The sequence below is a fragment of the Monodelphis domestica genome, chromosome 1 (assembly GCF_027887165.1).
Source record: "Monodelphis domestica isolate mMonDom1 chromosome 1, mMonDom1.pri, whole genome shotgun sequence".
In the NCBI taxonomy this organism is placed as follows: domain Eukaryota; kingdom Metazoa; phylum Chordata; class Mammalia; order Didelphimorphia; family Didelphidae; genus Monodelphis; species Monodelphis domestica.
The window spans coordinates 77,247,304-77,275,189 of NC_077227.1; the positions used below are offsets into that span (position 1 = coordinate 77,247,304).

At 50.5% G+C, this 27,886-nt stretch overlaps 2 protein-coding genes across 9 annotated transcripts in view; one reads left to right on the plus strand and one right to left on the minus strand.

The window, feature by feature from the left end:
• The first annotated feature begins 1,554 nt into the window (after positions 1–1,554).
• LOXL4 (lysyl oxidase like 4) lies at positions 1,555–18,079 on the plus strand. Of its 2 annotated transcripts, none has more exons than XM_007478662.3 (16): positions 1,555–1,792; positions 5,684–5,950; positions 7,557–7,865; positions 8,799–8,977; positions 9,612–9,817; positions 10,841–10,879; positions 10,989–11,196; positions 11,828–12,011; positions 12,103–12,257; positions 12,922–13,089; positions 13,269–13,431; positions 14,032–14,275; positions 15,535–15,650; positions 15,833–15,969; positions 16,348–16,459; positions 17,286–18,079. In XM_007478662.3, the coding sequence occupies exons 3-16, from the start codon at positions 7,592–7,594 to the stop codon at positions 17,354–17,356; spliced, it is 2,256 nt and encodes a 751-aa protein (XP_007478724.1). In that variant the 5' UTR covers positions 1,555–1,792; positions 5,684–5,950; positions 7,557–7,591; the 3' UTR covers positions 17,357–18,079. The 2 variants fall into 2 exon arrangements, with proteins under 2 accessions (XP_007478724.1, XP_056657217.1); XM_056801239.1 differs by lacking the exon at positions 1,555–1,792 and adding an exon at positions 4,107–4,531.
• A 2,852-nt stretch (positions 18,080–20,931) lies between these two features.
• The window catches only part of R3HCC1L (R3H domain and coiled-coil containing 1 like), a 225,134-nt gene continuing 218,179 nt past the window's right edge, over positions 20,932–27,886 (minus strand). For all 7 annotated transcript variants that reach the window (XM_007478666.3, XM_007478667.3, XM_007478670.3 and 4 more), the window contains one exon: positions 20,932–21,712. In XM_007478666.3, coding sequence (XP_007478728.1) covers positions 21,645–21,712 — 68 coding nt within the window. In that variant the 3' untranslated portion in view covers positions 20,932–21,644. The remainder of the gene's footprint in view (positions 21,713–27,886) is intronic.

Sequence of the window (27,886 nt, forward strand, 5' to 3'; positions counted from 1 at the left end):
ATCAAGGGCTCTTTTTGAGTCCCCAGGACGTTGGTTCCTTACCTCTTCTGTTCTTCAGCCTCCACCCCAGTGTTCCCAGAAGATCCGGATGACGCCCCTCTCCCCAGCTCAGCTCCACGGCACCCCACCCTCCGGCCCTCTCGGGGGTATTTTTAGGACCTGGCAGCATAGAATGATTGGCAGCTGGTGGCTTCGGCGTTTCCCAGTTGCCCAGTGTTGTTCCTGGCTCAGCATTAGAGGTGGCTAGGGATGAGGGAAGGCAGGAACAGCATACCTGGCATGCCGGCCCACAGCTGCCTCAGTGTCCCAGGGAGAGGGCTCCAGGAGCCGCCCCAAACATCAGCCGACCCGGGTTTGGGAGCATTTTTTCCTGTTGATTCATTTCAGGGACTTGCTAGAGGAATATTTCGCTTACCGCTGGGGTGGAGCAGGGTTACGGATGGGGCACGGGGGCGGGGGGTGGGGGGGAGGAAGGGAGGTGCGAGGGAGGGGGACAAGATGCTCTCCGGGGCCAAAGCTGGGAACTGGAGAGGACGGGGGACTCACCTAGCTGGAAGGAGTGTCAGCCAGAGTAGAGGAGCTCGGGAAGGAAGGAGATTGGCCCGGTCACTTTTTCCATTTTATAGATGGTGTCCCCCAGGGTCACATAGGAAAGATAGCACTTTGGGGAGTTTTTGAGGAGATAAAAACAAAAGATTCAGGAAGATCTGCATGGAAATTTTTCCACCGAGTCTCCTTGACCTGGGGAGGATTATTTCTCTTTGAGCCTTAGTTTCCCCGTTGGGTAGGATGAGAAAGAAAAGAGCTGGGGGCGGGGGAGAGGTCTAAATGCAGCGGGGGCTCCACAAATGTTTTCTGTTCACGGTGAGGGAGAAATCTAGGCTTCCCAACTTTGGGGCAGGAGCAGCTAAACCGTCCCGAACAAATCCTCATGTTTTTAAAGTCCCTTTTAACTTCCAGCAGGATTTTGCAACCTTCCCAAGCGATCTGTTCCAATATTTGACAAGCTCCCCTGCCAGGAAATGCTTCCCTCTATCTGACCTCGATTCCTCATGCTGCTGTTTCTGCCTGTTTTCTTTCTCTCCGACCTCAGTGAAAATAGAAATTAGCCAGTCGCCACCCTGGACCTAGCCGGGTGCTGGGCTTCCTGGGACTGTCAAGACCTCAAGGCGTGGGGGCAAGGGGGAGGGAAAACCCTTCAGGACGAGAAGGATGCCCGCGTGTGGCATCGGGAGAACGGGCAGAGAGAGGCGAAAGGGCGAGCCTATCTAGCCTCTGGGGGAAGCCGACTGGGACAAGCCCTTTGCTGACCTAAGGAAGCCCTTCCTAGCGGAGGTTTTCCTTTTTCTCCTCTAGCCTCAGGCTCCACAATCAGACTCTCCCTTTGGAAGCCCCAGAGCTCAGCTCCCTGGGCCCCACCCCACCCGGTGAAGTAGTCCTGGCTGTGGGGTGCAGGTTGTAGAGTTTGGAGCCCGTCCTTGGTTATTTCAGGTTTGTGCCCAGGAGGTTGGGCTGGGCTGGGCTGGGCCGGGCTGGGCTGGGCTGGGCTGGGCCGGGCTGGTTCCCTCCTGCTGGGCATTTGGCCTCTGGAAGCTCCTCCCCAACCCCTCCTCAGGGATTCGTTGGGCTTCTGGAGACTGGACTGGAGGTGGGGGTAGAGGGAGGGGGTTAGGGAAAAGGGAGCCAGGATATAAGGGCCCGGTGAGCGCCAAGCCTTACCTGACAGGAAGCACTCCAGGAGGTAGCAGCAGCAGCAGCCCCAGTCTACCCTGACCCATTCTTGCTCCAAGTGGTAAGTGTACCCAGGGAGTGCTGAGACAGTATTCTTGATCTCCCTGGATGCTCACATCTCTCCTAGTCTCTGTCTCTTTGTCTGCCTCCGTCTCTTCTCCCCATCTTTTGGTATTTATTTTCTCTTTCTCCTCAGCTCTCTCACTCTCTGTCTGTCTCTGTTCTCCCCATCCTTTGGTAGTCTCTCCCCAGTTCTCTGCCTCTCTGTCTCTGTCTCTGTGCCTGTCTCTGTCTCTGTCTCTCTGTCTTCCCCATCCTTTGGTAGTTCTCTTTCTTTCTCTCCCCAATTCTTTTCCTCTGCCTCTGTCTCTGTTCTCCCCATCCTTTGGCATTTCTCTTTCTATCTCTCCCCAGTTCTCTGTCTCTGTCTCTATCTCTGTCTCTGTCTTTGTCTCTGTCTTTGTCTCTGTCTCTCTCTGTCTCTGTCTCTGTCTCTCTTTGTCTCTGTCTCTGTCTCTCTGTCTCTGTCTCTGTCTCTCTCTCTCTCTCTCTCTCTCTCTCTCTCTGTCTCTCTCTGTCTCTCTCTCCCCCATCCTTTGGTAGTTCTTTTTCTATCTCTCTCCAATTCTTTGCCTCTCTGTCTCTGTCTCTCCCCCCCCCCCCATCCTCCTTTCCCATCCTTTGGTAGTTCTTTTTCTGTCTCTCCCTAATTCTCTGCCGTTCTCTGTCTCTGTCCTCACTGTCTTGGTGCCTATCTCTATCTCTGTCTCACTCTTCTCCCTCCACCCCCTTTCCCCATCCTCTTTCTATCTCTCCCCTAGCACTCTGGCTTTCTGTCTGCCTCTCTGGCTCTGAATTTTTGAGGGTTTGGATTTGTTTTTTAAAATAACTTTGGGCTTTGTCTAAACAGAACATGTTGCCTTGGACAGAGCAGCTGAGCTAGGAATCTGGACATCTGGGTTCCAGCCTTAGCTCCATCTCTGACTGAGTGACTTTGTTCACCTCTTCCCCATTCAGCCTTCTGAACCTCAGTTTTCTCATCTGCAAAAGGAGACTAAGAGCTCCTGCTTTGCCTGTGGCTGCTGGGGGCAGGATGGCTTGAGATGGGCATGCTTTGACAACATCTAGAGCTCAGGATGATTAAAAAAAGCTGGTCATTATTCAGCAAGTTGGATTTGTGTGACTGCACTGATCTTCAGCTGCTTGCCAATTGCTTATTAGCCTGTTACTGATTGGTTGTTCACTAAACTGGCCAGTCAGTTCTGGTAAAATGACTGAACTCGTTTGCACGTGGGCATCAACACATTCTTTCTTTACTGGAAACTTTTTTTACTAGTGTTTCTTTGGGGCAAAGAATGTTGATACCCTTTGGAAGGTGGCAGAAGTGTGCAAAGGTCCATGGCAAAAGTGAGAAAGAGGCAGTGAGACAGAGACAGAGCCAGAGAACTGGAAAGGCAGAGACAGTCAGAGACACAGAGAGACAGAAAGAGGGGGGAGAGACAAACAGACAACAGAGACAGAGAATGAGCAACCAGAATGAGAATAAGAGACAAAGAAAGAGAGAGACAAAAACAGAGAATAGGAGAGATGGAGACAGAATGAGAGATGGGGGGGAGGGAGAGAGAGAGAGAGAGAGAGAGAGAGAGAGAGAGAGAGAGAGAGAGAGAGAGAGAGAGAGAGAGAGAGAGAGAGAGAGAGAGAGAGAGAGAGAGAGAGAGAGCGCAAATTGCTTAGAGTTAGAGAGAAGTGAGTGGTATGTGGCTTAATCTCTAGGGTTTTTGTGAACCTGAAAAGTGAGGTATTTCAGCTTGAAACAGATTGAAGCCCAGTTTAGGAGAGAGCACAGAAGAGCAGAGAGATGACTCGTCTGGGTATCAGAAGACTCACTTAGAGATAAGACATCTTACCTCTCTGATCCTCTTTTATTATATTTCTAAATTGACAAAATGGAATTGGCCTCAAAGATCTCGAAGTCCCCTCCTCTAACTGTCTATGTCTTGTGATTCTCAATGGACAGCTTGACTTTCCTCTATCCCTTACATCACAGGAAGCTTCGACTAAGGGGAAAAGCCTCAAAGCTGCCACCGGGGTCTGGACCCAGAACTGGGGAGCCTTTGGGAAAAGGTGGCCCAAGGAACCAGGCCAAAATCACCCCCTTTTCCTCCTCCTGACAGGCTCTGGGATTCCTCCATACCTAGCAGTTCTCTAGCTCAGCCAGGTCAGGCCAGGTGCCAGTCTTGTTTGGCAAGAACCATGGAACAGGTGCCTCATTCTACCCTGAGCTGGAACCAGCCTAGGAGCTGTCTCCTGGCTCAGCTCAGAACTGGCACCTACTCCGGGGCTCTTACACAGTTCTGCCAGGGTCATAAATCAGCCCATAACATGGTGGAATTTCATTCATCCCTTCTCCCCCACACATCCCTCTCACTTTTCCTGTCCAGTACCCTGTAGCCTACAGTCCTGCCTCTGTATGCCCAGCCTTGGCTGCCTCCTCCTTTTAGAAGATGAACCTTAGCATTCAAGAGCTTTCTCTCATAGTAGGAATTTTGCTTTGCTGACCCTTGGCTGTTTTCTCTCCTGCCCTGTGGCCTTTTCTCTAACCTCCCTTTCCTGTTTCCAACTAGCCCTTCCCACTTGGCAACCGGCACAGAGCTGCATAGAGTCAGGAAAAGAAGATTTGTTAGATTTCATATCAAAAGACCTGGGTTTGAATCCTGACTTGGAATGCCTAGTATACAGAAGGAAGGAATTCCTTGGCCAATTAGTCACCAATGTGGGTCAGTCTGACCCAGAGGTAGAAGTATGTCTTTTTTTCTTCAAACCTTTACTTTCTGTCTTAGATTCTTAGTATTCGTTCCAAGGCAAAAGAGAAGGTAAGGGCTAGGGAATTAGGGTTAAGTGACTTGCCCAAGGTCACATAGCAAGGAAGATCTGAAATCACATTTGGACCCAGGACCTCCTCTCTCTCCATCCATTGAGCTACCTAGCTTCCCCAAGGTATGTCCTTAATAGAGCAGGTCTGCAGGTGGGCAGTATCACTGCTGACAATATGTAGAAATTGGAGAGAGCGCCAGAGCCAGAGCCATAGAGAGACAGAATCAGAGAGAGACTGAACAGAGACAGAGACAGTGAGAGAATAGGGTCAACCTAAGGGATCAGAGACAAGGGAAGGAACAACCATGAGCAAGAAGTCTGGAAATCTGCATTCTTGTTCTTACTCAGCTACTTCCTCCTTGTTGGGTAACAACCTTTCTGAACTTTAATTTCTTCCTCTGAAAATAGGGTTGGACTAGATTGGAGGTGTCAAACTTAGCAAAACTCCTGAGCAATGCTGGAACCAGCTTAAAATGAAATTGGAAATTTTTTAGCAAAAGTAAGGAAAAAACAAAACAAAACAATACAACATAGAAAATGTTCATTTGTGGTTTTCTAAGTCCATGAGGATCCATTTCTATTTGAGTGTAATGCTACTGGAGCAGACAATTGCTGAGGTTCCTTCCAGACCAAAATATGATCTTGGTGCCTAGGACCATGGGGTTTCAGAGTAGATTCCAGGCTGGTCAGTGGCTGAATGAACTTCTCCAATCCAGTGAAGAAAGGGGGGGGGGGGAAAGAATATGGTTCTGGGGCTGCAATCTTCACTTTCTCTAAGGAAGGTTCTTCCCTTAGAAAGACCAGTTCTACTCCTTTACAAGGCTAATGGGACTATGGAGGTCATGAGTATAGGATCATAGATACAGTGTTAGAAGGAACCATAGACGTCATCCAATCCAGACCCATTTTTATCAAGTTTGGTTTTACAGATGGAGAAACTGAGGCTCATCACACAAGTATTAAATGGCAGAATGGGGACCACCTGAGTCTGTTGACTTAACTAGCTCATAGATGTGTCTTCCCTTCTCCCTGGACTCCCAGTTAATGACATTCTACCACATATTGTCTCTCTTTTCAGTTCCCTCCCATTGGGTGCAAAGGTGCTACTGGCCACAAACCACACCGAAGACCCACCCAACTGAAGACGGGCCTCTCCTTCTGGGCTAGATCCAGACCCAGTGACTAACTGACCAACGTGTTGTTTCTCTTTGTCCGCTAACCTTTCCAAGCCTCTCTGACCACATAGGGAGAGACTCACATATGCTGATTAATTAATTTATTTTTGGCTCATAATTTCTTTGGTGAGAGGACTCGGGAGTAACCCACAGGCAGCACTCTATGCCAGGTATGCCTGAATGACTGAAATGTTGACTTATACAACTAAGAATGATAAGTATTTTGGTTTGTTTTATTATAGTCAGTTGAGCAGTTTGGAGAAATCTGAGGCATCAAAAAGTTGAGGCTGCTTATTCCTGACTTACCAGGCAATGAGGAGCTATAAGTGATTCCATTTTTTTGCCCTTCAACTTTCTGTCTGAGTAGCAATGTCCTGGTATCATGGAGTCATAGCAGGAAGGAGCCATCTAGTCCATTTCCTTTCTTGAGGCCTTGATTGGTGAATGACCTGCTTAAGGTCTCTCCCAGGTAATAAGTAGAAGAGCCAGAACTCTAACTCAGGACCCTTGCCTCCTACCAAGTTGATGGTGGTATATAGAATGGACAAGAAGTCACATAGCTTCAGGGCCAGGTGTCTAGGAGGACTCTTGATTCTTGGATGATTCAGTAGCCCAGCAGCATGTGAAAACCTGAACCAAGATGGCAGCAGGGAAGGTGGAGAGAAAGGGATAGATGGGGGAAATTTCAATGAGTCCATGAGACTGGGTTACAGACTTCTCTAGAAAGAGAGGATGGGAACAGATGCTTCCCAAGGTCTCTAGTAGCTCTGGCTCTGTCCATGAACTATTGGGTTCCATGACACTCATGGTAGAATGTTTGCTGAAAGGGAGCTTAGCCTTAATTGGAGTTCTCAGCCTAGGGCAGAGGTCTGGGAGCCAGGAGATGTGGTTTTGTTATTCCTCCCCCCCCCCAAATAATGTCACCAGCACCCAGCTGACCCCCACCTGGCAGTCGCTCCTACCTGGAGTTCCTGTAACAATGAAATTGCAGGCATGTATCTGGGGAGCCCTCCACCCCCACCCCCATCTCAGAAGACCCCAGTGTACATGTTCAGGTCTTGTCAAACTCAGAGGAGCACATCCAGCTAGGTGAGGGGAGAGAGAGTTGAGGGCAGATGATTGTCTGAATTCCTCTCCAATTTATGCCACTCAGAGGGGGTGCCTTCTTCAGCTCCAGGGAGGGAAACCAAACAAAGCCCACAGTATATACTGGTCTGGCCTCCTCCTCCTCCTGGCAAGCAGCGGGAGCCTTGGCTGGGCCCGTCACCAGAGGAAAGGCTGGCACTAGTTCCAGGGTCCCTCAGACCTAGGGGAGGGAAGCCTTCTTTCTTCTGACTTCCATCAGGGTCACTAATTGGCTGGTTGAGCTATTGATAAGCACCTGTGCAGCCCATGATGACATGAATGGACCGTTATGGCATCACTGATAGTGCCAGGCCTCCTGAGGGGCATCTTCCCTCCCCCAACTTTCCTACTGGGACTTTTTTAAACCCATCTTGATACCTGTTCTAAGCCAGAAGAATGGCAAGGGGAGGGCTTAGGGGACTTGCCCATCGTTGCATGGCTAGGAAGGGTCTGAGGTCATATTTGAACCCAGGACTTCCATCTCAACTCCTGGCTCTATCCACTGAGTCCCTGCAGGTAGTGAGCTCCCTTGTATGCCTGGGGGAGGGCTGGAAATTCCACCTGAGACGTTGGGATCTCCAAAGGGGGCAAATAAAGCCTCTGATGCCCCATCAGATTTCTGGCCCTTCCCGGTCCTCTTTATTTTCTCAGATTCCTGAGCCTTTGCTGTCCCTGAAGATATCCCGATGTGGCCTCCATCCCTGGCTTGCTCTTTGATCCTGCTCTGGCTATGCCAGGCTCCCCTCAGCAGCCAACAGTCTCTGGGATCCCTGAAGCTGCGGCTGGTGGGCGCGGGGAGCCAGTCCGAGGAGGGACGCCTGGAGGTGCTGCACCAGGGCCAGTGGGGCACGGTGTGCGATGACGACTTCAGCCTCCAGGAGGCCCATGTGGCCTGCCGCCAGCTTGGGTTTGAGGCGGCTGTGACGTGGGCCCATAGTGCCAAGTATGGGCAAGGGGAGGGTAAGTGGCCAAGGTGCCGGGCAGCAGGCTTCTGGGGCTGCTTCCTCCCGGGCTGAGCTCCTGCTGGAGCACCCTCCCCCCCTCCCCCCCCACACACAGGGTGCCTGGGGGCCAAGCGCCATGGCTTAGAGAAAGAGCAGCGAGGACCCGCTTCTGTGGGACTGCCCGCAGTCACTGCCTTGAGACTCAGGTTCCTTAGGTGAAAAATGAGGGGGTGACACTGGACGCTCCCTGGGATCCCTTCTCACCTCTCCTCCCTTTTCCCTTCTCTCCTTTAGTCTCCCTAATGGGGGGGTCCTTCCCTTCTGGTGCCAGGGCAGTCTTTGATAGTTCTCCCAGCCACATCAAGGGATAAAATGTTGGCGTCGGGAAGATTCGAGTTTGAATCCTGCTCCACATTTTTATGAGCGGCGGAATCCGCGGAGGAGTGTCCCAGCCTCCGCTTCCTTATCTGTGAAGAGAGGCTAATAACAGGGTTATTATGAAGGTTAAACGGGTGCTTAGTAATAAACCTGAAAGGGCTGGAATTAGCTATTCGGAATGGGAACTCCTTGATGGCAAGCACCAGCCCGGTTTTCCTAAACTGCTTGGCAGAGGGCCAACCGCATAGGCGCTGCTTAATAAATGCCTGCGGAAGGTGGTTTAATGGCTAGTGCCGGGGCTAGAGACGGGAAGGTTCAAGTCTGGCCTGGGTGTCCCTGGGCAAGTCGCTTCCCCCCCACTGCTTAGCCCTGACCGCTCTTCTGCCGAAAACCAATAATTAGTCCTAATTCTAAGATGGAATAAAATAATAATAATAATAATAATAATAATAATAAACCAAGCCCTGGTAGATGGATTGGCTCAAAGAAAAGCACCGAGTTCAAGGATTTTCTCAAGGTAAAAATAAAGAGGGGTCCTCCGGCCGCATCGTCCATCCTTTCTCCCCAACAGGCCACATCTGGATGGATAATGTGCGCTGTGTGGGCACCGAGAGCTCCCTGGCCGGGTGCAGGTTCAATGGCTGGGGCGTCAGCGACTGCAGCCACTCGGAGGACGTGGGGGTCGTGTGTAGCCCCCGGCGCTTGCCCGGCCACCACGCAGAGCGGCTGTCCCAGACCTTGGGGCCCCAGGTGAGGAGCAGGCACAGATGCTGCCCTGGAACAGGAGGACCCCGAAGCTGGCCAGGGGGGACCCCCAGATCTCCCCGCACGCAGAAGCCCCCTGGAGGCCGGGGAATGTTTCACTTTCTGAAGATGTCCGATGGATGGTGGGAGCCCAGAAAGTGGAGGATGGGGAGGGAGACCCTTGGGCTGAGGATGAACTCGGGGGTCGCAGGGACGGTCCTCCGAGGCAGGCAGACACAGCTTTTCTCTTGAGATGGAGTCCGCTTGGAGAAAAAGGAGGCCGGGCCTGCTGGGAAGGGCAGAAGCCGCTTACCCGTCGGGAGGGAACGGAGGGAGGCCAAGCGGGGCTCTTTCACCCACACAGCCAGCCACAATTGCTGCCTCTTCCCATAACAAACATCCCGGGGCTAAAAATGGCGCAGGCCAACCAGGCGAGGGCGGCCAGGGCAGGGCTCCGGATGGGGAGAGTCGCCAGCCTGAGGGCGGCCACCCCCAGCCCATGGGGGGGGGGGGCAGAGCGGGGAATGAAGGGGAAAACGGTCTGGAGTGGCCAGCGGGGACCGCGGGGGAGGCAGACGTCCCCCCAGGGGCTCTCTTTAGGTGGCCTCCGCCCGCGACGTGACCCCATGTGCCTGCGCAGGGACATCGGCTGGAGGAGGTCCGGATCAAGCCTGTGCTGGCCAGCGCGAAACGGCGAAACCCCACACTGGAGGGCGCCGTGGAGGTGAGGCTCGACGGCCACTGGCGGCAGGTGTGTGACCAGGGCTGGACCATGAACAACAGCAGAGTGGTGTGCGGGATGCTGGGCTTCCCCAGCGAAGTGCCCGTCAATACGCACTTCTACAGGTAGGGTCGGCTGCCCAGGAGACCTGCAGGGTTGGGGGTGGGGCGACGGCGGGCGTTTGGGGGCTCAGGACCCCCCTCCCCCCATCCCCGGCCATCCAGGCTTCCTCCATCCACAGTCGCTGGGACTGTTGAGAAAGCGAGTGAACAAACAGAATTGATGGGGGAAGAGAAGGAAAAACAATTCCATCTGAAGGACAAACGTATTTATTTAATTGTGAAACCCCTCATGGCGTTGTTTAAAAGAATTGACGAGGCTTTTCGTGTTTAGATTCCTGAGTAAAAATCTGGACTATGTCAAAGACAGTGCTGTCTAATTCTTGGCTGGATGTCCCCGGCCTCAAAGCTGGCCCAGTCTAATTCCAAATGGCCTGGGTGGGGGGAGGCTCTTTCCCCACAGAATTGGGGCTTCTCTGCCTCCCCCAGAACCTCCTCCATCCTGGACCTCTCCAGGCAGTTCTGGCCCAAGTTCTAGCCTCAGGTGCCACAGACCACACAGACCAACGGGACCCAAAGGAAGGGCGGCAAGGGCCCACGTGGTCATTGCAGGATTCTGGCTCTGGCTACCCCGGCCCGGCCCCCTTCATTGGCCTCCATTCTACTAATTGCACGTCTGGGCCGTTGCTGAGTCAGTCACCAGCCTGGGAGGCCCCAGGAGCTCTGATTATAGCCCAGGTGGCTGCTCACGGGTCCCAGCACCCTTCACCTTGCTGGGTGATTCCCCTTAATGGGCTCCTTGGTCCAGGGAGGAGAGAGTGCAGGGGAGGGAGGAAGGGATGGAGTCAGAGTGTGGGGAACCCTCAGAGGGCACCCTGCTCAATCCCCTCATTTTACAGATAAGGAAACTGAGGCTCAGCCCAAAGAGAGGGAGGAGGAGAGCCAGGATGTGTATTCAGATTGCCTGGCTTTCTCCATTGAACCCCTAAACCCTTGGGGATGGGCTGAGGTCCTTCCCCAAAAAACCCTTGGGAATGGGAAGCCCCCCCAACTCATTCCAGCCCCTCACTTCGTGTTCTTTGTCTGCAGAAAACTCTGGAATATGAAGATGAAGGACCCCAAATCCAGGTGAAGAGTGGGGAAGTGGGTAGAAGCATCAGCCTCTTCCCTGTCGCTGCTCCCTCCCGAAGCCCCTCCATCCAGGTGGCCCATGCTCTCCCCCTCCCTTGTTTTCCAGGCTGAGGAGCCTGACCAAGAAGAACTCTTTCTGGATTCACCGGGTGAGCTGCCTGGGGACGGAGGCTCACCTGGCCCAGTGCCAGCTGCAGGTGTCCCCTGCCAAGGGCAAGCTGCGGCCGGCCTGCCCCACAGGCATCCATGCTGTGGTCAGCTGCGTGGCTGGACCCCGCTTCCGCCACCCTAAAGGGAAGCCCCGGCGCAAGGAGGTGAGCAGTCCTGGAAGGGGCCGGCACGGGGGGCTCTTTGGGAGAGGGGCTGCAAAGAGCATTTTCCACATAGCTCACTTTTTGAGTGCCTTAAAATGTGCCAAATATTCTGCTCACCCCATCCTGAGAGGTCAGCCGTGTAAGTATCCCCACTGTCATAAATACGCCCATTTTACAGATGAGGAAGGTGAGGCTAGAGGGGCCAAGTGGGAGTCGCACACGGGACTCCTTGCTCTTCTTCTGGGACGAGGTTGTCTCCAAGGAAGCTTTATCATGAAACGGCATGAAATGGGATGGAATCAGAGACACATAATATCTGGAAGGGATCTTGCTGTTCCTCTAGGCCAACAGCCTCATATTATAGATGAAAAAAATATTTAATGAGGAGCAGCTCGGGGGCTCAGTGGATTGAGAGCCAGGCCTGGAGATGGGAGATCCTGGATTCAAATGTGGCCTCAGATGTTTTCTGGGTGTGTGACCCTGGCGTCGGCACTGACACAGTCTTGATTCTAAGATAGAAAAGAAGGTTTTTAAAATCTGTTGAACTTTTCACCCACGTGGATTTGTGTCAGAGCCAGGACCAGAGCTGGGTCTCCTCACTTCCAGGCTCACTCGGGGTCTCTCCCTCTAGGAGCCCCCCGTGCGTCTCCGGGCCGGGGCCCAGGTGGGCGAAGGCCGGGTGGAAGTGTTGATGCACGGCCAGTGGGGCACCGTCTGTGACCATGGCTGGAACCTGATCTCGGCCAGCGTCCTGTGTCGCCAGCTGGGCTACGGCTCTGCCCGGGAGGCCCTCTTCGGGGCCCAGCTAGGCCAAGGCGAGTGAGGGGTCCCGGGCTGGGGGCATCCCGAGAGCGGGCGGTGGGCACGAGACGTGGGCTGAGCCACACAGCGTCTTCTCTCTGGCAGGGCTGGGACTCATTCACCTGAGCCAAGTGCGCTGCAGTGGCTACGAGAGGGCCCTCGGCGACTGCCCCGCTCACGAGGGTGCTCAGAGTGGCTGTCAGCACAACAACGATGCTGCCGTCAGGTGCCATGTCCCCAACATGGACTTGCAGAAGCAGGTGAGTCCTCCAGGGAGATGGCATTGTGCACCGCGTCCACACAACATCCTCCCCTCTGAGATGGGCCCCGGGGCTGCATTTCCACTGACCACTGGGCCATTTCATTCTTGGGGCTGCATTCCACTGACCACTGAGGCCACTTCATCCTGGGGCTGCATTCCCACTGACCACTGGGACCACTTCATCCTGGGGTTGCATTCCACTGACCACTGAGGCCACTTCATCCTGGGGTTGCATTCCACTGACCATTGGGGCCACTTCATCCCTCGATTTGCATTCTCACTGATCACTGAGACCACTTCATCCTGGGACTGCATTCCACTGACCACAGGGCCACTTCATTCCTGGAGCTCCTCTTTGTCTCCCATGTCATCCCCATCTTCTAGCTAATCTCTAGGGGACAGACCCTGACACCTTCTTTGCGCTAGTTGGGAAAGGGAGTTGGGTCTTTTCTCCCAGGTACTGGGGGTATTTTTTGTTTTAAACAGAGTTTATGCTCCTGTCCTTTAAGAAATTAGTGGAATGTTGCCTACTGGTGGGAATTTCTGGCCTTCAGAGGGTGTCTGAAGGCTCTCCTCAGAGAACACTTGGTGGTCTCTTGATGACTCTTCCGCCATATTGGGGATGGGGATGGCTGCCATTCATGCTGCTTTGGTCACTGCAGATCCGGCTGGCTGGTGGGCGCAGTCCAGAGGAAGGTGTGGTGGAGGTTCTGGTGGAAGTGAACGGGGCCCCTCGATGGGGAGCTGTGTGCAGTGACCTCTGGGGACTCAATGAGGCCATGGTGGCCTGTAGGCAGCTCGGGATGGGCTTTGCCAGCCATGCCATCCAGGTAGGTTCCAGATGGTCTCCCTGATGATCCTTCAGGCTCCAATGAGTCCGTGGGGGTGTTTCCCATGGGTAAAGTCCTTGGGCTCTTGGAGCCTGTGCCAGGGCGGCAACATCCCCTGCAGTCTGTTGCTGTTCCAGGGCGGTCTAGACTGACTGCTGTGGCATTGGTTGTTTTCTCAGGACACCTGGTACTGGCAGGGCACTCCAGGGGCTGGCAAGGTGGTGATGAGTGGGGTGCGCTGCTTGGGCACAGAGCTGGCTCTGCAGCAGTGTCAGCGGCATGGGCCAGTACACTGTTCTCACGGGGTTGGCCACTTCTCAGCTGGAGTCACCTGCACAGATAGTGAGTAACCACTGGGGTGCAACATTTGGGGTCATCAAGTCTCAGGGGCTCACCTTGGCTTTAGGGGTGCTGGGCCCTGATCCCATGACCCTAAAGGACCTGGCAGAGCTGTCTAGATCAGGGATGAACAGACCCACTTCCAAGGTGCCATTGTGCTGGTCTAATCTTGGGTCCTTCCTCTTCTCCCCATCAGGACCCTCCAAGTCCCCTGGCTTGGAGCTCCTTCAGTTGGTTCAGGAGGTGGAAAGGGAGCCTCAGGCCTTGGCCAAGTCTAGGGGAGAGGAGGGGATGTTTGTTCACTGATGAAATGGCATAGAGAAAAACAGTGGACTCGGGAAACCTAGGTTTGTCCTAGCTCTGCTACTTTGCAGCCAAGTGGTCTTGGGGAAGTCATTTTCCATCTCAGAATCTTGGCCTCCTCCTCTGAAAAATGGGCAGAATTATATTTCCTTGCCTTGGTAGGGTTAGACGAGAGCATTTAGGAAAAGAAAAGCTTACTGACATCGTGTCATTCAGGGGCAAGCCTGTCCTTGCCCCCGATTTGGGAAAGGAGGAGGGAGAAGGGAATGCCATTGGCCATTGGCCCTCCGTTGACCTTAGGTGCCCCAGACCTGGTGATGAACGCACAGTTGGTACAAGAGACGGCCTACCTGGAGGACCGTCCGCTGAGCCTGCTGTACTGTGCCCACGAGGAGAGCTGCCTCTCACAGTCGGCTGACCACATGAACTGGCCCTATGGGCACCGCCGTTTGCTGCGATTCTCTTCCCAAATCCACAATCTTGGCCGGGCAGACTTCCGACCTAAGACGGGGCGCCATAGTTGGACCTGGCACCAATGTCACAGGTGGGCACCCGCGTTCGCCTTGGCTTTGGCAAGCCTGGATGCCTCTGGTCATCTGGGCAACAGATGCTTCCATCAGCCAGGGGGCTTCTGTACTCTGCCACCCCAAGGCTTTGGGCAGGTCCATCTGGACCCATCAGAGAGGCTTTCCCTGGGGGTTGGTGGTTAGTTAAAGGTCCCCTGCTCCAAATTAGGAAAGGAGGAATCATGGTGGGATGGAGAGAGACCATGCGATGCCTTTCCCACGTTGTCAGAACGAAAATGAAGGTCGTGTGAGAAGGGATCTGTCCTGGGACGCTGAAGCATTTTGGGGAGAGGGCTCCCCCTCCCTGTAGCCCTTTGCTGCGGCACCTCCCCAGCGCTGGCATCCCTTTCCCTGCCTTCTCCTGGGAGTTGAGGGAAGGATTCTTGTCAGGTGTGCCCACGAAGGTTTGGGACTCTTCTCCCACTCAGAGTCCCTTCCCAGTCCTCCAGAGTCTGGTATCTTGCCCCTGTCCCAAAACGAATCTGCCCCCAGTGCCAGGGTCCTTATGGCTCCAAACTCTGCAGCCCTCCTAGGTGCTGTGGCTGCTCTGCACTTGGCACCTTCTTTGAGGGCCCTTTTCACGCCATGGTACTCAGAAATGTAGACTGCAGTGGGTTCACCCCAGCCTCCCTGACCTCCGAGCTCTTTCTGCATCTTAACCTCCTCCCCGGGATGGAGATGGGAAAGGTCGGCCATCAGGGGTGCCCCAGCCATGTGGCAGAACCCCAGCCGGAGGGAGAGATGGCCAACGAGAAGGTTAACAGAAAACACCTTCCCTTGGGGAAAAGAGCTGCGAGGGGTGCGGTGGGAAGGAGGCATTTCGGGGCTTGGTCCTACCCAGGATAATAAGCACTTTTCCCAAGGCCATCGGGAGAGCTGTCATTACCACCCCTTTGGACAGCACACTAGCAATTTGGTCTCAGCCCGACGCGGAAGAAAGCGCTCCCTTAGAGTCTCGGCTCCCAGACGGTCCTGAGGCCTTCGGGTTCCACGGCTTCCAGCTGCAGACCAGTCCGAAAATCCAGCCCCTCACGCCCTGCCCCGCTGCGCTGCCCTTTCAGGCTTTGTGGCCCGGCGGAGAGCAGGGCTCGCGCTGTTGGAAAGCGAGCACCGCGCCAGGCACTTAGCTTGCGTCTCGGAGGCAGCTCTGGGCACCGCTTTGCTATTCCACAGCGGAGGCGACCCCCCAGAAGGGAGCCTGCGCTGATGCCCGGCCCGGGGCTTGTTTCTCTCGCAGACACTACCACAGCATTGAAGTCTTCACCCACTACGACCTTCTTACCGTCAACGGCTCCAAGGTGGCTGAAGGGCACAAGGCTAGCTTCTGCCTCGAGGACACAAACTGCCCTGCGGGTATGCGGCACGCCGTGCCTCCCAGCCCCCTACCCTGTTCTATTTCCGGCTGCGCCAGGCCCCCAGGACCCTTCCGCCGGATGGCGCCGCAAGCTCAGGGGGCGGATATCCTGTAGGGCACCATTTCCCGGGCACATTCCCCAGCAGCCAAGGCCGCTGAAGCTGCCTGTGCCTGCCTTTAGGACTACAGCGGCGCTACGCGTGTGCCAACTTTGGCGAGCAGGGCGTGACGGTGGGCTGCTGGGACACCTATCGCCATGATATCGACTGCCAGTGGGTAGATATTACAGATGTGCCTCCCGGGGACTACATCTTCCAGGTAAGGGAGGTCCATGCTAGGGACCAGCTCCCCAGAACCCACCCATCTGCCTTTCCCCTCCCAGGTCTATTCAGGCTACCCCACAGAGGGGCACCGAGGCTGTTGGAGTCCTTTAAAATGAGCCTAGTCGTACAAGAACGATTCGCCGTCGTTCTTGTATAGGCAAACTAAGGCTTAGATCGGGACTTAATCAAGTTTTCCTGGGTTGCCCTTCGAGGATCCCTGGGGCGGTCGTCTACCAGCGAGCAGTTTCTGAGACGACCTCAGCCCTCTTTGGGGGTGGCAGTCCCCCCATCTCCCCGGGCCCTCCCTTCTCTCAAGCACACGCTGCCTGTCCTGCTGTTTTCATTCCTTTCTTTGATCCTACTTCTCCTTCAGGTGGTTGTAAATCCCAAATTTGAGGTGGCCGAGTCAGATTTCTCCAATAACATGATGCGGTGCCGATGCAAGTATGACGGGCATCGGGTCTGGCTGCACGGCTGTCACACAGGTAACGGGTTTGATCTTGGGAGGGAGGTGGTGTCGTTATGTCCCAAGTGATGAGGATTCATCGAGTGTTCTCTAGCCACAGATAATGCCCCTCGCTTCCCAGCAAATATCACCCCCATCCCTACGAGACCCTTGTGGGCTCCCCTAGACTCAAGTCTCTTAGCTGTCTGCCCCACTCAACCTCCTTCTCCCTTTTCAGTCACTCCCAGCTACAAAGATGAAAACAAAGATTTTTTTCCCTTTTCCTAGACTTTTTTTCTTGGCATTTTTTCCTACCCACACCCACCCCTTAGCCTCTCCCTGTCCCAGCTGCCACGTGGACAATGGCGAGGCTTGGCACCAGCGGCAGAAACGGTCCGCTCAGGGTAGAGTTCGTCTGGGGCTGTGGCTGCATAATTTTGAGCAAGAAAATTGAGGAGAGGATTTAGGGCAAGAGTGAAGGGCTGGAAAGGTAACAAAGACCCTCCAGTGGGGAGCCCTCCACCGATTTCAAGCTGAGTATTTGTGTACTTGTGGAGTGGAAGGCGATCCGGGGTCTGCTCGGACGCCCCGTGAGGCTGTCCGGGCGCTAGAAGCTGGGGGTCTGGGAGTGTGCCAAGGGCAGGGCGAGAGTCTGGGGCATCATGCTCAAATACTGGCATGGAAGCGGGAAGCTGTGTCTCTTTCAAAATTGGTTTCCAAGACTTCTGAGGAGGGTAATGGGGACTCCACAAACTCGGGGGTGGTGGAGGAAAGCAGAGTGCAAGCTCTGAGCAGGGTGGTGGGTCCAGGAGGAAAGAGATGGAGAGACCCCGGCTGAGCCTCCTCCCGACTGTCCCATCCTCTAGGTGACGCCTACGGAGCCCACACAGAGCTCTCCTGGGAACAGCAGCAGAGGCTCATGAACAACCTCATCTGAGGTCCCGGCCAGAAGCCTCCACGCTGCCCAAACACCAGATACCTCAGCTTCTTGGAGCGGCCCTCGTGACGAGGGGACAGCGCCAGAAGCACCAAGAAGATGCTCAGGGAGCCTTGAAAGGGGAGAACGCCGAGCCAGGCTGTGCACAGCTCCCTACGGACAGGCCCGGGCTCGGGGCGTGCAGCTGCCGAGCCCCGACTAGCGAGGACTCTTCCAGAGCCGCCTGTCCCCAGACTCTGTGCCAGCGCCCCCTGGCTCCGTTGGCTTTGACCTCTCGGCACAGCCGGGAGCCCTGACTCGATGGTGCTTTATGTATTTTTGGTGGCTGGGGATGAAGCCAATAGCAGCTTCGTCAGCCGCTCAAGCCATAGGAGTCAGTGGATGTGGTCCCATGCTTTGTGCCCATCCAGGGCTTTCCAGCCCCGCACTTCCCTCCACCACCGCCGGGTCTTCTTTCTGGACCCTCCCCCTCACTCAGCGGGGTTTCTGGGTCCCTGGAAACCTGGGTGTGGGGTCCCCCCTCCCCGTGTCTGTGAGGACGTATGTGGAGGTCACAGAACAGCGGCCTCCATAAGGGGCCTTTGTCGCACGGCACAGGGTCCGTCACCAATCTGCCTGCCTCAGGGTCACGCGGTCTCAGGACTGGCCTCCGCTCCACTTTAATTCCAGTCTGAACAAGGTCTCCAGTGACCTTTACTACGAATAAATACGTTTTGCAGTGTATCGCGTGTGTGCTAAGCAAGTCTTGGGGAGAGATGGAAACCTCAGTGGGCCGTGTGGCCGGGATGGGCTCCCTGCTCGGCGGCGCCCCCCTGTCCAGTTCCTCGGGTAAAACCTCCCACAGAACGTCCTGGGCTCGGGGCCAGGAGCCCTGGGACACACGCAAGAAGACAAATACAACATAAACGAGGGTTTCTTGGGAGCTATTCTGCTCCCCCCGCGTCGAGGCTGCAGCAGACAGGCCAGGTGGAGAGCCACGGGCCCGTCCCACCCTGCGGCCGTTCTCCCCTCTCAGTCGTGTCTCTTCTCCGGGAGCCAAAGGGGTCACGGTCTGGGCGCGCGCCGGGAACACCACGTGGTGGGGCTGTGCTGGGCTCCGGGGACGGGACCGCCTCTGCTCGGCTCCCCCGGGTCTTTTATTAAGCAGAGGGGACATTATATTTTGGAAAGGCAGGTCAGGTAAACAAGGGAAGGACTGATTTCCTGTTGGCTTCGGCAAACAGCTCCCAAACAGTAACAACATTATACCCACACATGGAGCTAATGGTCTGTGGAAAACGTGCCTCTTGCGGAAGAGGCCCTGGTGACGGATGGCTCTGGCAGGCCAGACGGAGGCTGGGAGGTTCCTCGCAGCTCCTCGCAGGGCCCAGTTTCAAAGAGTGCCAGAGAAAGCAGGTCAGGCGGACGGCCGCCGGCCCAGCCCGACCCTCCTGGCCACATCACACGTTTGAGAGGAGCGGCCGGCCCCAAGCTCGGGAAGAGGCTGCACAAGGGCTGCGCTGTTACAGGACTGAGCTGAAAAGGAAGGAGGGAGCCGGGGTGGGGTGGGCCTGGGAACAGCAGGGCTCGGGACCCAGCGTGGCCACTAGGTTCCAGACCAACCCCAACGCTGAAGAGGATGGAGCCTCAGCACATTTCCGTGTCTGTGAAGCTAAGGGGGGCCTTTAGAGGAGTTCTGCAGAGCCTGCGGGGAGGCAAGTCCTGGGATTGGTTATTGTAGCTGTGGGCACAGGACTGCAGGACTGACAGAACCATCTGTTTTCTGGTCTTAATTCTAGGCCTTAAGATGAATCACGAGTCATCAATACCTGAATGCGGTTGGAATAATGCATGCATGTAAAGAGGACTAGAGTATCTTCTAGACTATCTACTCAGGTCCTAAAAGAAACCACATACCGCTGGGGAAATGGCGCTGGACATCCGGTCAGACTGGAGCTGGAATCCCAGCTCTGGACCTCGGGCATATGACCTCCCCTCTCTCAGGGCTGTCATTAGAAGGCAGAGAGCAATTCTACAACATGCCCACCAAGTGGTCCTCTGGCCTTGGGCTGAAGATCTCGTAGATCTTCGGATCTCTACCCCCTTCTATCTACCTCCGGGGTGGCCCGTTCCATTTTGGGCTAAGTGGTAGGAAATGGGTTACGGCATAGGGCTACTGTGGCCACCAAGGGGATGCAGGGAGACTCCGCACATCCCATGATTTCTGACGACATCTTTCACCTCAGCCAGTCTTCTGTCCTTGGCCAAGAAGAATGGAAACAGAGAAGCCCGATTCATGTCCGCTGACTTCTCCAGCTACAGGATCCCATGTTCTACTGGAAGGCCAGCAGTCCTATTCATATATGAAAGAGGGGAATCCCAGGGCTCTTGAATTCTGCCCAAGAATATCCTTCATACTGTTTAGGTGATGGGGATTTGTAAATGCCTGGAGGAAAAAATGTCACGAGAGGTAAAGTGGCTTTTTGAGAGGGGATAGTCTATCTCTCAGATAATGAATGGGATCCCCATGAGATTGGATATTTGAACAGTGAAACTGCCTTCGAAGGCTAAAATACTCTTAGAAAGGCCAAGAGACTTTAATGGGAATAAGAAAACTCCCTCTTTGCGCTAATTGCCCGGGCCCGGCTCTAAGGAGCCAGCCAAGGAGAGGTTTGCCTCCAAGGTGGAGGCAGCAGAGCTTGGCTGCTGTTCTCTGGCTCTTCCTTTAAAAGACCACCACAGACGACGTTAATCTCCTGCAGGTCCAACACTAATACTTCCCCGACAGAGGTCTCCTGGCTCAGACATCTGGCTAAAGGCCTTCGGGGAAGCTTGTTCTGGAAGGCAGGGAGAAGGCCGTGCTGCTCTAGGTCAGAGATGGGCAGTGGGATTAAGTCAGAATTAGGAATATTAGTGAGTGATTCAAAAACTGTAAACAGGGTAGGTAGAGAGCAAGCTCAAAGGACACCGATGACCCAACAACCTGGACACAGGCTCCCGGGACTCCAAGGAGAGTGGGTTTAGGGTTAAGGATCCCTCCTAGGGAATATTCGTGCAACATCTCTCCCCACGATTCCCTACTCTGTCCTGACCCAGGGCAGCGCTCATCATCTATCAATGTCCTCGGCCCTAAACCATAGGGCTCCTGGCCTCACGGAGGACCCACGGAAAGGCCAGTTGTTGCCATGTCGGCAGCTTACAGCTCACCTACCTGTGGAGGTCAAAGGCACAAAGCCTCTGACATCCTGTGGCCTGTAGGAAAATCTCCTTGCACTGCCCAGAGGGGTTTACTTGACCCTGGCTGCTCTTAATGGATTGTCTCCAGCTGCTTGCCAAGTGCTGCTGGCACAAGCTGAGATGATTACACTAAGAACATGCTGTGTGCCAGATGCTTTCTGTGGGATGACAGATTAGAGGGTGACGGGTGATGAGAAGGAGGGGCTACAAGTCACAAATGCCAAATGTTAACAATTGGACAATAAGGGAGGACTTTGGGAGACACAAGCCTAGATCATTAGGGTGCAGGAAGAATTAAAAACTCCATTGAACTGTTATTACTGATATGAGGTGATGAGAAAACAGAGGAGAGCCGCCCATGTCAGGAAATAGATTTTAATGCATCTCTTACACCATGATGTTAGTGCTTTACACAAGCCCTGGTGGACATCTGCCACGGCCACATCCCTCGTTGCCATGTGACAGGAGCAACACTAGGCAGGCTCTCGGCAAAGCTGAAACTCTTGAGGCCAAACATCCACAAGCTGTGCTGCTGCCAGCCCGCTCTGCAGCTTTGGACCTAGCATTAAAAAAGAGCCAGCACTAAAACAGAGGTTCTGGGTCCCTGAGAACACTTTTCACCTCTGTGCTAACTGTTCACACATCCCTGGTCACAGTTGGAGGAGGTGCTGGAGGGTGTCTTTCAAGGCCGACATCTTCTTTATCAAGGCCTTGGTAGTCTTCTGGCCTGGGGCCCTGAGGCCTCCTTCCCCTCTTCTGCTCCTAGGCTGGTTACACTCTTCACACTCAAATTGTTCCCACATCTATGACTTCTCTTACCTACTCAGTGGACTCTTTAAAGAGGCATCAGCTTACAAGTTTCTTCCTAGTTGATGAACATTGCTTCCTCCCATTTTCCACATGAAGTGATTCCAAACTGCTCCTTCCAGGTCTAGAAGCAGAACAGCCAAGACAGAGAAATTTACTTTCTCTCTGAATCCAGAGTCTCTGCCTTTTTCACACTCAGTCAGAATGGGTCCTCTAGTCTGGAGTCTTCAGAATTCATGGAATTATCCTTTTCTTTGGGTGATGTTCAGACGGTAGCCTGGTCTCGGCCTTCCCAGATGTCCTCCCGTTGCTTGGCCTCCAAACGCTTTTTTTCTGTAGAGACAGGCAATATTTATAATTCGTTCAACACACCACCAATTGATTTGACAGTTTTCAGGGAAATTTCAACCAAGACAAGTAGGATGACTGGTCTTTTCTGACTTGGGTATCAATAACTAATGCCTCTACAGCACCAATAAGAAAATGTTATATCATAGAGAAACAAGGGAAAGCATGAAGAGGTAAGAAAAAGGTATATTTCAGAACTAAGAACAAGCAAAGTCCAGATCGCAGTTCTTGCTTGGTTATTCCTGCTTCTCTTCCTCTACTTCTCATTTGTATTAATGCCTTCTTCAGATCACCAATCATTTGGGAGTTTGAGGGTTAGTTTTATACTCATCTCTCATTTATTCTCAGGAGGAATAAAGGTCAGAGTGAGGAGTTAAGAATGTATTTAAGCACTCATTATTGAGCCTCCAGTTCTAAACTCTAATAGAAATGGTAAAACTGGCATAAGCTATAGCATTTTAGCATTGTTTTACTGAAAAATATCTCGCAATTTCAGGGTTCTTGGATTAATAATGAGGAGGTCTGGGGGTAAGTGAAAGCAAGAATGCATACCAATAAGTGACAATGGTCAAAAGAACTGATGTTGCTTTCTAAGACCACTGAAAATGCAAATTTGAGGAAAGCAGCTTAATTTTCTTTTTAATTTGACAGTGAAAAGCAGCATGGCATAGTGACTACATAGCTAGTCTTCAAGGCAAGTAGACCTGGGCTTAAGTCCCACCTTGAACACAAACTAGCTGGGTGACTCACCTTCTTAGTGTTCTAGGCTATTCTCTAAGACTTTAAATGGTCAACTACATGGGTTCAGAGTTTCCTCACCTGGGAATTTCCTACATACATGAAATCCTGGATCCAGTTTTTTAACATTTTGGTTAAGAAAAGGTCGGGGATGAAGGGGTGGAATGAGGAACAGAATTTACAAAGCTTTGAGACCCAAACACTTGACTGGAAACTACAACTCTTGATTTCAATTATCATCTCTATTTCTTAGTTTCTCTGTCTTCAAACTTTATAGAACAAACCTTACTAATTATTTACCATTTGGCTCTATCAAAAAGATTAAACATATTAATATCTGTAAGGGACTTTGTAGTATGAAGATCAGAAGCTGCATAAATAAAAACTTTCAAAAATTAAATTTATCTTTCTAGCAGAGAGAAATGAGATATCCTGCAGTTATCTCCTTAGCTCTACTTTGGGGGCAAAACCACTACCAAGTTGCAAACTAGTAGATGGCAATGACAGGGAAAGGAATTCACTGCTATTTGGGCTCCATCTTGTGGTTTGTGCTGAACACAGCAGCCAAGATAAGGTGAAGTTAAAAAATGGGAGTGAGCCAATGGGAGGGACCAGGGTGCTGTGAATGAAGTTTATCAAAGCAAATGTCTGTTCAGTCAGTGTCTTGTCTTCTTCCTGCCAGAAAATGACTACTTGCAGACAACCCTGAGGTTATGATTTAGCTCTAGGTCAGACTGCGGTATTTGGGCATACAGCATCCAATGGTACTGGCAATAATTGACTTGTTTAGAAAATTGAAGAATTGCCTAGCTCTCCAATCAGAGAGGAGTTTATTGAGGTATTAAAGGAAGAATCATGGGAGAAGTGACCAAGAAGAGTAAATGGGAATCCTATAAAATTTTTTAAAAAGTGAATTTTCATAAATCAAACTAAGGAAACTACAGGGTGAGGGATTCTTAATCTGAGGTCCATGGACCACCAAAGGAATGTAGGCCACAAACATTCTGAGATGGGGTCGACAGGCTTCAAAAGATTGTTAAATGGGTCCCATCCATGACACAAAATGATTAAGAACCTCTGCTCTAGGGGAAAGTGGAAAATAAAAGGCAAAATCTCCCGACAGGAGACCCAATGAACTAATCTTTTAAGAGAATATAAAAAACATGGGAAATGTGAGGGAAAACTAGCTGGTTGTACAAATAATTGAAAAACAAAACAAAACAAAAAGAAATGCCAAAGAACAAGCCACTCCTTCCCCACCTCCCCAACCCCCAGATTAGTGAGCAGTACAAAGCAACAGTAAATAAATTAAGAAAAGCTCAAGTAGGTCTAGAATAAGGCACTATTAATAGCTGGAGGAGAAAGATTATTCAACCCAACATTCTCATTTCAGAGACAAAGGAAAGCCCAGAGAGGGGCTTCCAAAATCCACACTGTGACTGTTCCTTCACTGTCCCTTTAAAGTACAACCTGTAAACACAAACACAGAAATTTGTAAAATAGAAAACTAAAGACAAACTCAGTCCTCCTGCTATTCAAATGAACATAACTGAAAACACTAAAAGGTGGGGAGTGGGGGTTGGGGTTGTTAGTTTGCTTGTTTTTGTTGAGCTTCAACTTGACTGTAAAAAGTAAAATGGAAGTTAAGAGTTGTTAAAGATGGAAAGGAAGAAAGCACAGTAGAATTGGTACTACATTATGAAAGTATCTAGATGAATCCAAATAAACAGGGCCTGATGATTTATATATTTCCTAGTTTTAAATGAATTGACTGAAGTCACAGAAGGGTCACTAACTATCATTTCTCTGATTTGGGGCACTAAAGACTGGAAAAAGGCCAGTGTTTTCATTTTAAAAACAGAAAGGGGATGTGACCTGTGTGATTTACTTCTACACCTGGGAAAAATAATGAGAAAAATCATCACAAAATCAATTCACAAACATCTACAGAATAATAATGAGCATAGCTTTCTTAAGAACAAGTTCAACCATACTAATCTAATATCCTTCTGTTACTTTGAGTGAAAAATGTAGGAGATCAAGAGGAGGTGAAAAATGTGACCTATCTTGATTTTGGTAAGGCTTTAGATTCTTTGTTTAGCAAGCATTTAGATATTTATCAATATATTTAGAAAATGTAGTACATATTGCAGAACAGTTATATTGGAGGTGGGGAGATACACTGCCATGAAAGGTCATACTTAGAAGATCTATGGGTTAGTATTATCAATCTGGAGGACTAAGTGGTATTCAGCAGAGGCCCTGGGCAAGGATTGTTTAGCATTTTTATCACTCTTCTATGGTTCAGAGGAAACATGAGGGAAGCCTGAAGAAACCAGAAGACCTAGATTTATGTACTTGTCTTATCACCAATATACTCTATGATCTTGGGCAAATCACTGCAACTCTTTAGTTCTCGGTTTCTCTTTTTGTAAAATGGGCACAATACTTCCCTGACCTCTCAGGATTGTGGTGAGGAAAGCCCTATTCAAACTACCAAATGCTTTATGAGCTCCCACACCAGTTGTCATGGAATAAATAAGAGGCTCATTAAAGCTATTAATGCCACTGAAGGGGGTGAACTGCAGAGTGAATGTATTAATGATGGGGTAGATAGATGAAAAGGTACTAGAATTTATGTAAACAGTAACTTGAGTTTGAAATACACTCAAGAGAACAAACAAAATTTTCTAAGTGTCACAAACCTGACACTTATCTGTGTGTGGTTTTATGATTTAAAAACAATCCATCAATGGGATGCATAAGTAGAAATGCTACTGACACTAGAATTAAGCCTTGCTTGAAATGTTCTGTTCAGGAGTAATTAATTGTTCCTCTGATTTTTAAAGTATTCTAATATATTTATTCTGTATTAAACTGCGAGTTCCATGGGGGGAGGGCCAATGTCTAATTAATTTTCTTCTCTCCTACTGCTTAGCATAATACTTTTACATTTGTTTTTTGGGCTATATCTGTTTCATTGTTATAAGTAACTGTGATGAGTAAATTCCTTCTGCCAATGAAGATACCGCAACAAGTTTGTAACTTGGGGTCTAAGATGCTTGTCTAAGGCCACAAAGCCAGTATACTGAAGGATGTATATGAAGCTCAGGCTTCTTGACTCTGAGACTGGCTCTCTAGTCACTGACAGGCTGCCTATGTGTTTTACCTACAGGAAAAACTGAAATGAATGGGTTGTAAGCTTCATTAAGACAGGGGCCATGACTTAGATTTCTGTATTCCTAACACCAGGAGGGTGGAACCTAGTAGTGACAATGAATATTTGCAGGAATGGAAGATCATAGGGAATTCTTTTAACAAGTATTAATTCAAGATCAAAAAACCTAAATTCCTTCAACTACTGGACACATTATTAGCTAGTTAATACACCATTTTTTAGTTTTTGCAAGAATACTAGAATATCAATCACGTGGTTTGATGGGGACATAATTGGTATTTTTACTTTAAATTATCATTCTACTGCAAATATCAATAATACAGAAATAGGTTTTGAACAATGATACATGTATAATCCAGTGGAATTACTCAGGGAGGGGGAAAGAAGAGGAGAGGGAAAGAACACAAATCATGTAACCATGGAAAAATATTCTAAATAAATTAATTAATAAAATAGTAGATCATAAGAATTAAATTTCAGGCTACTTCCAACCAACAAAACCAAATTCCTGGTAAGGTATTTGACATATAAAGATGAAGTTATCAGTAAATACTGGGAAGCAATAGGATGCTTTATAAGAATTAAAGGTAGCAAATATGACAGATGTCCCCAGAAAAGCATCAATAAGTTCAGAAGGGAACACAATTGGGGAGATCTTAATATCTTGCTAAATCTAATACATTCTTTAAAAAAACAAAAAAACTTACTTTCTGTCTTAGGATTGATACTAAGTAATGGGTCTAAGGAAGGAGAGTAGTAAGGGTTAGGCAACTATGGTTGACTTGCCTGGGGTCCCATAGCTAGTATGTGTCTGAGTTCAAATTTGAACCCAGGACCCTCCAGACCCCAGGCCTGGTGTTCTATGCACCAAGCCACCTATCTGCCCCAATATGGGTTTTTTTAATGCAAACCCTGTAATAGAATTTCAGTTTCATATACAATCCTTCTAAGTGTATATATTTGAACATCTGTATTTGCTGATGTTCAAACTATTAGGTTCATAAAACAAAGAAAAAATGTTTTAAAGTGGCAAGTATCTGTAACTTCCTAAAATGTGATTTGTCCAAAAATGGAATTGGTTTCCACTGGAGATAGTGGGCATCCTCCCTCACTGGAGAGATGCAAGCTAAGTGTAGATTATCATTTGTTCTGCATGTGGCAAAAAACCCACAAAATTAGAGCTCTGGAGCCCATTGGGGCCAAGTGGTTTAATGTCTTCATTTTATAGCTGAGGATGCAGAGGCTGTGAGAGGTGAGGTGATCTGCCAATGGTCACAGAGGTTGAGGAGACTTAGAAAAAACCTCTGAACCCAGCTCCTTTGACTTTGGGCCTGTATCATTTCCCCTGCTGTATCCCAAGAGTCTCATGGAGGCAATGGATTAGACTCGATGGCTTCTGGGGTCCCTTCCATCTCAGAGACTCTGTAAGATAATTCTATCATATCTTGAGTCATCTATGAAAATATCTTGCTTTTAAATTATTAATGAATAATTATATATATATTATATAAATATAAAATAAAACTAAAGAGTTAGGTAGGTTGGGCGATGAATGCTTTTATTTAATAATCTTTTATCATCCCCATCCAGTAGTAAAAATCAAGGAAAGCAGAGACTAGAATTACAGAGAGCCTGGGAAGACAAAGGGCACCTATGTTTAGGTTGCCATCACAAATAGGTGTGAGAGGGATATTGCTTAAGTGGAAAGGTAAAGCTCTCAGGCCTTTGTGAGTTGGTTTTCATACATGGTTTCATGGCATAAGAAAGCAGTAAATACTCAAACACATAAATCCTGAGTCCATGAACAAGACAGTTTCTCATGCTATCCAGGGTTCTAAGGTGAGAACATGGAAAGCACTTGTGTAAAGAGATCAGAAGCAGGATATGAATACGATTAAATAAGGCTTATGAGCAAAAGTCAATGACATCAAGGCCTAGAGAAGGCTGAGGGGTCAGGATATGATCATCTTAGTAACAATAATGCCAAATTTGTTACAACAAATTCACCCATTATAATAACAAGAGCATTTGGCATTTGAACAGTATTCCTTTGTTGCAGAATCAGAGAATGTTAGAGCTGAAAGAGATTTTGTAAATCACCTAAAGCATCTTCATTATTTTAGGAGGAGAAAACAGGTCTAATCCCAAGAAGTGTCATTTACCATCTCATTTTTATCCTCACAAATGCTCTATCAGTGAGGTAGACCAAGTTATTAGAACCACAATGAGGAAACTGAAGCATG